We start from the raw sequence: 11,810 nt of genomic DNA on the forward strand, positions 1-11,810 counted from the left end.
GTGGGAAAAAAAACTGTCCAAAACAAAAATCATGCGAATGCTTCTCTGCAGCGACCCCTCGTGGAGCAAAAAGAAAGCTGCAAGAAGAGAATTTCAGCTTCATTCGTTTCTAAATATGAACCACAAATTGAATTTTAAACCAGAAGTCGCGAAATTTTTGAAAAGCAAATATATAAACATACAGTATAGAACTACAAATTGTTCAGTTAACATTCTGACACAATTTGGTGTCAGGAAATGCTTGTAGTAACAGTTGAAAGTAAAGAATAATTGCAATTTAGAGCAGGACTACCAAACCAAAATGAAGTTAAATTTGCAACAACAACAACAACAACAACAAAAAAAAAAACACACAAACAAGACGCAAAGTGACTTTGCAAGGAGTCACAAAGAGTCTATTCGCACGCAGCCAATATTATGCTGGACCTGCGCACCAAGCGGAAGTTACATCGAATAACATGGCGGAAGACAAAATTGATCGCGCTTGTGCTACTGATTCTTCAACAAAATCCATTTCAAAAGAGTCACCAGAAGATGAAAATTCAAACTCTGATAGTCCTGCGCCTGAAAGCAGCCCGGACCTTAGAAGCGTCCTCGTTACGAGCGTTTTAAACGTGGAGACGCTCGACGTAGACCTGTACAGGTAACTTGGCAGTTGCACGTTGACAGCTCTTGATCCAGTCACGTAATGTTTCACTCATTTCTAAAAATATTTAAAAACATACGTGTTAATGCAGTGCTGGAGAGAGTTTGAGCTGAATTAACATTCCACCCAAGTCGGTTGAGCGCACTTGTTACAGAGCGAATAAATGCGCACACAGCATGTGAAATAGGCTAGTGTCATAATATTCCAATTATAATATGTATTTTCCCTTCCCTCAGGGGGACGCACCACTGGGTACCCCGGACTCAGCGTTTATTTGGAGGACAAATCATTGGTCAAGCCCTTGTAGCTGCTGCCAAATCTGTCAGTGATCATCTGAATGCTCACTCCCTACACTGCTACTTTGTGCGAGCAGGTAAGATAATTAAATCATTCAATAAAATGAAATAATTCCTTTAAAAATGATGTTGTTTCTGTTAGGGGATCCCAAGGTTCCAGTGCTGTACCAGGTAGACCGTACAAGAGATGGTCGTAGTTTTACAGTGCGCTCTGTGAAGGCCATCCAGCACGGGCAGCCGATACTCATCTGCCAGGCGTCCTTCCAAAAGTTACAGCCAAGCCCCTTGGAACACCAGTTTACTATGCCGGTGGTCCCTAAGCCGGAAGAGCTCCTTACTGTGGAGGAACTCATCCAACTTTATCTCAGGTAGAAAACTAAATAGTTGACAAAAAAATTAAAATATTTCCAGAAGGTGCAAAAAGCACACGTAGAGCTACAAGGCTAGTATTGTTCATGATGGAGTATTGCTAAAAATGAAATTATGATGCATTTTTTTGGAATGTAAAGTTTCTTTTTATAAATCTTCATCCTCTAAAAAGAGACATAAAAAATTCAAGTATTATTTGAAGTACACAGTTTTACATGAAAGTCAGTTTCATGTATGATTTGTCCATTTGACTCTTTCAGTAAACCAGGCCTGGCTGACAATTTAAAACAAAGCCTTAACAGATTGCTGGCAATTGAAGTCCCCATTGAGATCAAGCCAGTCAACCCTCCACAAATTTACAGATTTGTTGCGGAAGAACCGAAGAAACTCTATTGGGTGCGAGCCAAAGGACACATTGGTAAAATCTGAATCATCATGATCATCAAACTAATGTTGATGTTCGGTGTATTTTTAAGGAACTGTGCTGTGCTTGATTTGTGTCTTTTTGTACAGGTGAAGGCAACATGAAGTTGCATTGCTGCGTGGCTGCCTATGTGTCTGATTTTGCCTTTCTGGCCACCGCAATACTGCCATACCCCAACTTCAGGGTCAAGTTCTCAGCTTCCCTGGACCACGCCATGTGGTTCCACAACACTTTCCGCAGTGATGAGTGGATGTTGTACGAGTGCGAGAGCCCGTGGGCAGGTCAGCATTTCCATCGCGTACCATTATTTATGATTCTATAGTTTATACTTAGATGTTTTTAACATTTGGTCACACAGGGGGAAGTAGAGGACTAGTCCAAGGTCGACTGTGGCGAAGAGATGGGGTGCTGGCTGCCTCCTGTTCCCAGGAAGGTGTTCTGAGAATCAAAGAAGTTCCTGGGCCCAGCAAACTATAGGCACATGGTTTTGCAAGTTGTATTTATTGGCGAATCCATTCCTTCCCTATTTATTTGGATTTACTGCACTAAAATATTTAATTGTAATTTTTTAGCTCTAGTAAATACCGGACCATAAAAATAAAATAGTTCCAAATGGCAAGATTTGACAAAGGCAATGTTATGGAGCAATGCATTTCGCTTGGTATCACACTTAACAGACTACTACTTATCACATTTTACTAGTCAACCACAGTTTAACACGACATGATGCAAATAAACTTGCTGAAAAGGTAACTGAGGTCTGATGTTTTATGTCAGGTAAATTTACTGGGACATTTCATGTTTACATTGTTAGAGAAAAGAAGAAAAGTCAATTTGAACAACTTTGCAACGTTTATTACAATTTGATTAAAAATCTACATTTCTTGGTGAGCTCATCAGGTCAGGGAGAAACTTCTGATCTTGAATGCGTTTCAGGTAGCAGTTTGGGACTCCATAACTCCAGAGTGCTCGACTCGGTGCAGAGTTTTGGACTGTTGCTGGTCGAATTAATCATAGACACATCCAAAAACATTCGAGAGGCAGTAAGGTCACTGTATGACTGGTCAAAAGAAACATTTTTCTGCTTCTGCATGAAGATGTAGGGAGTGGACGACTTGCCCTGAAATGGCAGGGGACATTTTTCACTGCCTTGGCTGCTCAAGTCATTGGGGGAACTTGCTTGGGACTGAGACGCTGGATCAGTCAACATGCTGAGAGAAGTCTGCTCCAATGCTTTGACATCAGAGCCATCTATTAAACAATCCGATGAAACGCTAGATCTTGACGTCTGGCCCAGTGACAATCCAGAAGGCAAACTCTGCTCCCCAAAGAACTTCCTATCAAGCTCCGATGGGGAATAGGAGTCAAAGCTGCTCATGTCTAAAATGAAAGAAAGGGAGAGAGAAAAGCCTCATTTGGACTGATTCGGTTGAGGATAAAGCATTTAAATCTTACCTTTAAGCACTGATTTGTCCATGTTTTCTCCAACCCTGGCAGCCAGTGAGTTAGCTTGTCATGATCTTCAGATGGCTTTTAAACTGCTGATGATGCTTGCTAATTGACTCAGCTGGACGCAAAATAAGTCATCAAGTCAAGAGGGGGGCGGAGAACATTATGGGTGGATTAAAACGGGTTTAAATGTATTTTACAAACTTCAACCATTCGTTTGTTGTTGATCTAGTAGCGTGTGTTTTTGTTGTACGGAAGCCCATAGGTGTCAGTTTGGTCGGCTTTCTAGCTTTATTATTCCAGCATCTAAATTTTTCGAATTTTCAATGCACGTATTGATTTTACAACTGGTTTAACACAAGTTACTAGATAGATCGCCCCCCAATTTGCGTCAGTGGGTTTTTACTTTGTATTGTGCCTGGAAACCTTCGATCAGATCTGGCAACCTGACGGGATGAGACGAAGAAGAAGCGGTTACTAAGCTAGTAGCGTACATGGTAACCGGTTTCTCCAACAGTTCACTTGAGACAGTGACTCTTTTGGATCGCTACATTTGCCGATTAAAACAGTTTTCGCGTTAATGATCGTCGCTACGTTGATGATGATGTAGGTGGAATAGAGCAGATACATTGGTTTGCAGATCGAGAGCTACCGTATGGCAACATATTAGCCTCAAAGCTAATAATGAGCTGCATCTCTGTTTAACAATTTCTTGCTTTTGCGAACATTTTTTTCGCGGAATGTTTACGAAGACTAGTGTTGTATAGCATGTATCGTTGTTGAACCTTAAAATCACCATGGAAAAGGAACCGCAAAATACTGTTGTCTTCAACGCCTCCAAAAGAGAGTTGTTCACTACTAGTAGCGTATACAAAACCATGCAAAAGCGCATTAGGACTCAGTGGAAAATTCAAAGGTGAGTGAGTCATACTTTCTGTCTTCTGTGTAAAAGTGCTGACTTGAAATAAACTTTTTTTTTCTGTGATAAATGATTATTCTAGTATGAAGGAAGAGTTGTCATCGGACAAACTGAAAGGTGTCAAGTTGTGGATAACTGCAGGCCCGAGAGAGAAGTTTACAGCATCTGAGGTTGGAACTCAAAAGAAAATTGATTACACAATATATATTGTTCTTTATGGATGCGATAGTCGGAAAAAAATAAACCAAATAGTACTGTCACTCTAATTGTTTTGTTTTCTCTCAGTTGGAAGGACTGAAACACTATCTGGATGATGGAGGAAATATCCTGGTCATGCTTGGAGAAGGAGGAGAGAAGAAATTTGACACAAACATCAACTTTCTCCTGGAAGAATTTGGGATTATGGTTAACAACGGTGCATAATGAACTTCTTTCTCACTGTGCCAATTGTCATTTTTCAGTTGATGGTATCGCTAACCATTTGCGGTTTTGTTGATTTGCAATACGACAGATGCCGTTTTTCGGACCAGGTACTACAAATACTATCATCCTAAGGAAGCACTTGTGTCTGATGGCGTCTTGAACAGGTTTGTTACCATCCTTTAATATATCTAACGTGTATTGTTTATATCATGTGAATTTATTTGCACTGTCAAAATCTGCATTGTCCTTGTTTAGGGAGATCAGCCGGGCTGCTGGCAAATCAATGGCAGGAATAACTGAAGATGACAACATTGGAAATAACACACAGTAAAGGATTTTGGCTAGAAATCTTTTCCATTGAATGCTACATTTATGTTAACGCTGAGCCTTTCTCTATTCCTGCAGGGCTCTGTCATTTGTGTACCCATACGGTGCCACCCTGAACGTGATCAAGCCGGCTGTGGCTGTGCTTTCCACCGGCTCCATCTGCTTCCCCCTCCACCGGCCTGTCGTGGCCTTCTATAAAGGAAAAGTCAGCAAGTCGTCTCGTCATTTTGTACCCAATTTTCGGACCCGTAGAGTGCAGTTAATATGATTTCTCGTGTCTTATTTAGGAGAAAGGCAAATTGGTCGTTGTCGGTTCCTGCCACATGTTCAACGATCAGTTCATCGACAAAGAGGAGAATAGTAAAATTCTGGTAAGTTTGGCTTTTGGCAATACCTAAATTCTTACTATGACGTCCTACACGCAATCAAATAAGAAATGGTAGCTGCTTTTAGCATCACGGACTTCAACTGTGCAGCTGAAGTTTATTGCAGTTTTCCAGAGAAAACCTTCCAAGAAGAAAGCAAAGAAAAAAAAAAGAGTTGCGGTAATTGCACTGTTCTACTTTGTTGTGACAGGGTGTCGTGCTCCAGTGGCTCATGACTGATAATATTCAGCTGAATCAGATTGATGCAGAAGACCCAGAGGTGAGTCTGTGTGATTCGGTTGGAAAAGACCACGACATGACAAGAAATGCATTGAAAATGTTTTTTTTTTTTTTTTAACACAATGCAGATCACAGATTACACCATGTTGCCACACATCGGATGCTTGTCAGAACAACTCACGCAGTACTTCCAAGAGGGCGACGAAAACCCCCGTGATTTCACTTCTCTTCTGGATGTTTCTTTTTTTAGTCTGTCAACAGACACTTTGCCCCAAGTCGTCAGGTAAAATCCAAAGGCGTTGGAAGCATTTGTGTCTTGCGGCACTCCAGACTGCCTTCTGTCTGTTCTCCACAGTGTGTATAAGCATCTCAATGTCAAAGAAGAGCCGCTTCAGCTAATTGCGCCACAGTTTGAGACCCCGCTGCCACAGTTGCAACCTGCTGTGAGTATCTAGTCGACATTCCGTGTCCTATATATTAAAATCAGGCTTGCTCACACAGGAACAAAGCTAGAAAAAGATGCACTTGCCCCCACTGTTAGCTGTGTTAGTGTGTTTACAGACGTGTGTACACAATTTGTATACATGGGCCACAGCACTGTAACTAATTAGTGCAGTTGGGAACATCAACAGTGGTCCAACAAGAACGTGTTTGTGTCAGCGTGTACTATGTGTGTCTTCCTCTTGCCAACACACGCATGCAAAAGTCAATTTACTGGTCAAACGTTAGCACCCCTCCAAGGTGATAAAAGGACAACAGCTCTAGACAGAAACCAGGACTTGCACTCTGTACCTCCCAGGTCTTTCCTCCAATCTTGAGCGATTTGTCACCACCGGGGCTGGACCTGTTTGACTTAGATGAAGCTTTCTCCTCGGAGAAAGTACGCCTAGCTCAGCTCACCAATAAATGTAAGTTTAGTCATTGAACCCAAAGGGATGGAAGGCTGTTGTTGAAAGGGATGACGCTTACATTTTTTTTTTTTTTTATCTGGGTCTGCTCATAGGCACAGATGACGACCTTGAATTTTACATCAGGAAATGCGGTGAAATTCTCGGCGTGACTCCCAAGTTGGACAAAGAGCACAGGGATGCTAAGCACATATTGGAGCACATTTTCTTCCAAGTTGCAGAGTTCAAGAAACTCAATCAAGTGAGAGCGCTTAAAAAGATACATCTAGTGTACATTAAAATATCGAACTAATAATGAGTTGTTTTGTTTCAGGAGTAAGATGTCAACACTGAGAATGCGGTTCACCCAATCTGGATCTTTTTTAAAGAAACACTCTCATTTCTGTGCTGATGTTGGCATATTTATTGTTCACCCCAACAAGCATCATGTTTTTTAAATGAATTCAATGTTTTATGGACTTTAAAATATATTGTAAATATCAAAGAAATTAAAATCATTGGTGCATTCCATAAATGTTTTCTGACTGCAGCCACTTCCTTATTAGTATAGGTCACAGTCTTTACAAAATCTTCTTGTCTGAATAACGGTTCTAATTACTAATATTTACAAATATTTTGATCTTGTTTTTGTCGACGCGCATATGTACTGCGCATGACGTCACTGCGCGTTCAACGTCAACGGAAGGGCGCGAGATAGAAATCCAGGAGCGCGGACACACCAGATAGGCGGGCGGGCGCGGATCTGTTAGCCGCCTCGGTGCTAAAGACTTGGGTGGAACAGCAGCAATTCTGCAAACAAAATCAACTTCTGACGGTACCGTGAAGGCAGTGCATCTAAACCCAATCCGAACATTTGTGCACATGACGTGCAGCGGGACGAGCATTTGGATCGCAAAGAGAAAAATCGGGGGGAAATGTCTTGGTGGCCGCGCGGGTAAGATGCCGATTGTTGTTATTGAAATTAACCGAACTGTATCGTCGACACCCTTTCTTTGACCCCCGAGAATTTTTACATGTTGACGTTACAAGAATCATCTGGTTGTCGAACGTGATGAGTTAGTTTGTGTAGGAGCATATTTGACCTCATTACTGCTGTGTCTGCCGCCTTTTCCAGGCCGGGGCAGCACGTATAACAGGCTCGATCGTTGCGCCTTCGGGTGTGTTTTTTTCTTCTTCTGTGGTCCAAACGCCAATTTGTTGACTTGTAGTTATGATTTAAGACGAAGTTTGCAAGTTGCATGTGCTGCCAGGGCGTATTCAACTTTTTCACCCAGCTCGATCAGTTGACACCTCTGTTTGTGTGCCTCGTTTGATGCCTTTTGATTTGTTTGATGATTTTTTTTTTATACCTTTGAGCCTTTCTTTGATAAGGTTTGAAGTTGTGGTTAGCCATATAACATTTAGGTTTTCCTAAAGTGCGCCCTGGCTATTATTAAGAGCAATCTGTTAACCCCAAAGTTTTAAGCAGCCTTTGCAAAGAACTCTGGCCTTCATTCTAGCGAGCAAGCCAATGATATTGTGGAAACAAATCCTGCAGACTCTTCTTCACAATAGTGTGGAGATCTTAGCTTTTAAGAGACTCTGCAGTTGCAGCACTTAGTTTGTACAGTTGTTCTTAGAGTTTTGTTTAGCTGAGCTTAGGGTTGTTGTTGTTTTTTTACAGTGAGGAGGGGGAAGACAACCAGAATCCTGACACCGATTCAGATGTTGCAGAGCAGAAAGATGGTGGCAAAGTAAAAGTCAAGTGGACACTGGAGGAGGTGATCTGACACAACGCTCACATTGTTTGAGTACATTAACGTCTTGTTACTTAATTTGAGACTTTTTAGTGAGACTGAACATTCTTGATTGCCTCGCTACAGGATGACAAGCTAAAGGCGCTGGTTCAAAAACTGGGACAGAATGATTGGAAAAATGTTGCCAGTCATATCCCAGTGAGTTGACACATAATTTTATTTATCTATTATGTGCAAGGTTCTCTTGATATCCGAATGACTTTGGTTCTTTCTTGTTTAGAATCGTACCGAAAACCAATGTCAGCATCGTTGGTTTAAGGTTTTGGATCCTGACCTCATTAAAGGCCCTTGGACAAAAGAAGAAGATGACAAGGTAGGTTATTTAAGATGCAGTTTGACGGAAGGGTTCTTGGATGCCACATACCTTTCATTGTGTTACTCAGGTCATAGAGCTTGTAAATCTCTATGGTAACAAACAATGGAGTCTGGTCGCCAAGCATCTGAAGGGCAGGGTAGGAAAGCAGTGTCGAGAGCGCTGGCACAACCATCTCAACCCCTGCGTGAAGAAGTCTTCATGGACGGCCGAGGAGGACCTCATCATCTATAAGGCTCACTGTCTCCTTGGAAATCGCTGGGCTGAGATTGCAAAGCTCTTGCCAGGAAGGTAATTTTGCCGTGGTCAGCAATTTGAAATCGTGGCCTTTCTCAAAGGCGTTTTCACATCCTCCGCAAATATTATCCAACAGGACGGATAATGCAGTCAAGAATCACTGGAACGCAACCATTAAGCGCAAAGTCGAAATGGGCTTCTACTCAAGAGAAGATTTTACACCTCGTGAGATTGAAGAGCTGCTAGCTCACGTGAAAGATTTGCAGGTGGTTGCTGTTAAAAGTAATGCATATATTATTAGACTTAGACTTAGACTTAGACTCAACTTTATTAATCCCTTGGGATTACTCCTTCAGGGAAATTATACGTTCATATTTATTATATAGCCTCCTAATATTGTGATTTTGATTGCCCAGATGCCCAGTTGCTCTCAGGATCACGCTGACCCGGACTCAGAGCGGGAAACGCACACCCTAGTAAGCAGCTTGATTCAATTCTGTAAATTAATCTGCAATATTTTGACAATAATCCTAATCATCTATTTGTCAGCGTACTAAATGTCTTCACACGTCGCAGGAAATGTCAGCCCTAAGCACCGTTAATGGCGATGACGAGGCAGGTCCTTCCCGGGCCGTGACCTCACCAAAGGACAGTTTAAGTCCTGTGTCGGAAGCAGGCAGCACAGGAGAGATCCAGTGGGTTGTGGACAACGCTGTCTTTCTCTCCCCCACGGGGCCAGTATTGAAGGAAGTCCTGGACATGGTGGACGCGGTAGTATTCACTAATACCTGATATTACATTTGAATACCAAGTTATACCTTTGTCATATTAAATTGAAAATATACAACTCTATATGGGGAGAAAAAAAAAATATAATACTGATTTCCAAGGAATTTCATAGCCGAATGAATAACCCATAAGCATGCTTCTTTGTATGCTAGGACATTGATGCCTGGTGTAACCTCTCAGCGTTCGACTTGCCTGAAGAGAACCCAAGCCCAGAACGCCACCAGTTCCGTCTGGAAGCCAGTGCTCTTCAGGAGTTAAGCAAATCAAGCAAAGGAGAACTCATACCCATCTCCCCTGGTGGCATCACGCCTCCATCCATATTGAATCATCGAAGTCGGAGACACTTGTCTCCGGAAGCTAATAGTTTAGTGACACCAAAGAGCACACCGGTCAAGATATTGCCGTTTTCACCTTCTCAAGTAAGTCAACTTCCCCTGGCTACTGATGCTGTTGTCCACAAAGGGTCAACGCGTGTTCACTTTCAAATATTGCCGCAGTTCTTGAACTTGTGGACCAAGCAGGACACTCACGACCTGGAGAACCCATCGCTAACATCCACCCCAGTGTGCAGCCAGAAGACCGCCGTAACCACACCTCTGCAGAGGGACAAGACCCCAATCAACTCTGTGTAAGGGTTCAGCTCAGATTTTTTTGGGGTGGGATATATTTTTCACTGTCTGTCTGCTTGTAGATTTGTCACACCCAACCGCAAGTCTGAGCTCTATATGATGCCACGCACTCCGACACCATTCAAAAATGCCATGGAGAAATACGGCCCTCTCCGACCTCTGGTAACTATGAGCACAAGCAGTTTGTGTGCACGCGTTTTTTTTTTTTTTTGGCCTAGCCTACATATTGCATACTGTATCTTCTGTTGTCTCAGCCTCAGACGCCGAACCTTGAGGATGACATTCAAGAAGTGATCCTCAGAGATGTGGGTACTGACTTGGCGTTGGAACTTCCATTTGTTCCTGAGCAAAGACGCAAATCTGTGGTAACTGATGATTTTTATTTATCACATGAACTTTTCAGAGTAGGAGTGCAACTTCTTCTAAGGCCTCTGACAAGGCTCACTTATTTACTTTTTAGAAATTCTAACCTAGGCAGAAAACATAATTGATCTTTTGCTGATTTGTTTTGTTCCTAGCATCGCCCTCCAATGAAGAAAGTTCGCAAGTCATTGGCACTAGATGACTGCCAAGTAATGCCCAAGTCCAAACGGAAATCTAAGACTGAAGCCAAAATTTGCATCAAGGTGACCACTGCAAAAAAAAACAACAATTGGATGCCATTTTGACATAAATATAATGATTCTTTTTTTTTTTTCTTCCCTTGCTTACAGGAGGAACCTGTAAGAGTCGATATTAACTCCTCATTTTGCCGTAAAAATCATGAAAATATTTTGAATCAGGGATTTCTTTTGGGGCCAAGTGACAGCGCTATTTTTCCCAGCGTCGTGCCCTCAATACAGGTAGGTTGTTGTAAAAGCGCTATATAAATTGAAATGTATTTGTTTGTTTATTTAATTTGTCAAAGTATCTGATGTGGCCGAATGCTCTTGTGCCATCCTTTTCTTTCTCGCTAGATGTCCAAAGACTGGGAGGCCATCGCATGTGGACAAACTAAAGATCAGCTCATTATGACGGAGAAAGCAAGGCGCTTCCTGCGTGGCATAAAATAACACAATGCAAACAGAACTCTGGTGTTGTCCTGAGACTACTCGCACCTTTGTACCAACTCGTTATACAAACACAACAGAATGCTCTGTTGTTTGCTTTTGTACCATTGTGAAGAAAAGTACTGTACGCGCCTTGTAAATGTTATAACATGTTGGAACAACTTACTGGTAGTCAATAATGTTTACTGTGTAACTTAAATTGAAAATGTCTGCAGGGACACACTGAAATGTCATTGCGTTTGGATTTTATCTAATTGCAAATGCCACCTAAATAGCAATCAAAGATTTTTGTCAGGATATATAGTTCAACTAAGAAAATAATGCTTGGATACTTTTGTAATCAATGAAAATGGTTTTGCATTGCATATGTGTGCATGTGTCTTTTTGGTCACTTGAGCAAATATTAGAAAATATGATTCCATTTGGTAGTTAATATTGTCAAAACAGTGTACACCTTCAGTATATATACACTTAAACGCATTAGGGTTTGCTATGCAAAAATGTCAACCTATGACTATAGAATGTTGCTGAAATATTTAAAAATACCAAATAATTTTTTTATTCTGGACAAAACCAGAATAAAAAGACGAATGCTTCTCAACTCTACAAGAGATATTTTAAAATGTCATAA

General features: G+C 41.6%; 3 protein-coding genes and 1 non-coding gene across 4 annotated transcripts; 3 read left to right on the top strand and 1 right to left on the bottom strand.

The window, feature by feature from the left end:
- The first annotated feature begins 425 nt into the window (after nt 1-425).
- On the top strand, nt 426-2,488 carry acot8 (acyl-CoA thioesterase 8). Its single transcript, XM_049732594.2, has 6 exons — nt 426-643; nt 883-1,019; nt 1,085-1,310; nt 1,572-1,729; nt 1,825-2,016; nt 2,094-2,488. Exons 1-6 carry the CDS (start codon nt 459-461, stop codon nt 2,210-2,212), a joined length of 1,017 nt encoding a protein of 338 aa, XP_049588551.1. The 5' UTR covers nt 426-458; the 3' UTR covers nt 2,213-2,488.
- An 80-nt stretch (nt 2,489-2,568) lies between these two features.
- Nucleotides 2,569-3,415, bottom strand: LOC125976745 (uncharacterized). Its single transcript, XR_011087696.1, has 2 exons — nt 3,191-3,415; nt 2,569-3,115 (listed from the first exon to the last, which is right to left on the bottom strand). It is a non-coding gene; the product is annotated as an uncharacterized protein (transcript).
- Nucleotides 3,416-3,617: 202 nt separating this feature from the next.
- On the top strand, nt 3,618-6,880 carry ift52 (intraflagellar transport 52 homolog (Chlamydomonas)). The gene is made up of 13 exons (XM_049732588.2): nt 3,618-4,100; nt 4,186-4,273; nt 4,389-4,518; nt 4,615-4,690; nt 4,782-4,853; nt 4,932-5,058; nt 5,141-5,224; nt 5,430-5,498; nt 5,587-5,741; nt 5,814-5,901; nt 6,258-6,366; nt 6,462-6,607; nt 6,680-6,880. The coding sequence occupies exons 1-13, from the start codon at nt 3,982-3,984 to the stop codon at nt 6,683-6,685; spliced, it is 1,269 nt and encodes a 422-aa protein (XP_049588545.1). The 5' UTR covers nt 3,618-3,981; the 3' UTR covers nt 6,686-6,880.
- Nucleotides 6,881-7,056: 176 nt separating this feature from the next.
- Nucleotides 7,057-11,544, top strand: mybl2b (v-myb avian myeloblastosis viral oncogene homolog-like 2b). Its single transcript, XM_049732584.1, has 15 exons — nt 7,057-7,300; nt 8,030-8,126; nt 8,229-8,300; nt 8,383-8,475; nt 8,546-8,766; nt 8,849-8,978; nt 9,129-9,188; nt 9,262-9,483; nt 9,654-9,920; nt 9,999-10,129; nt 10,193-10,292; nt 10,385-10,495; nt 10,649-10,756; nt 10,844-10,972; nt 11,087-11,544. The coding sequence occupies exons 1-15, from the start codon at nt 7,281-7,283 to the stop codon at nt 11,180-11,182; spliced, it is 1,857 nt and encodes a 618-aa protein (XP_049588541.1). The 5' UTR covers nt 7,057-7,280; the 3' UTR covers nt 11,183-11,544.
- Nucleotides 11,545-11,810: the final 266 nt, after the last annotated feature.

Source organism: Syngnathus scovelli, chromosome 11 (genome assembly GCF_024217435.2).
Source record: "Syngnathus scovelli strain Florida chromosome 11, RoL_Ssco_1.2, whole genome shotgun sequence".
Classification (NCBI taxonomy): domain Eukaryota; kingdom Metazoa; phylum Chordata; class Actinopteri; order Syngnathiformes; family Syngnathidae; genus Syngnathus; species Syngnathus scovelli.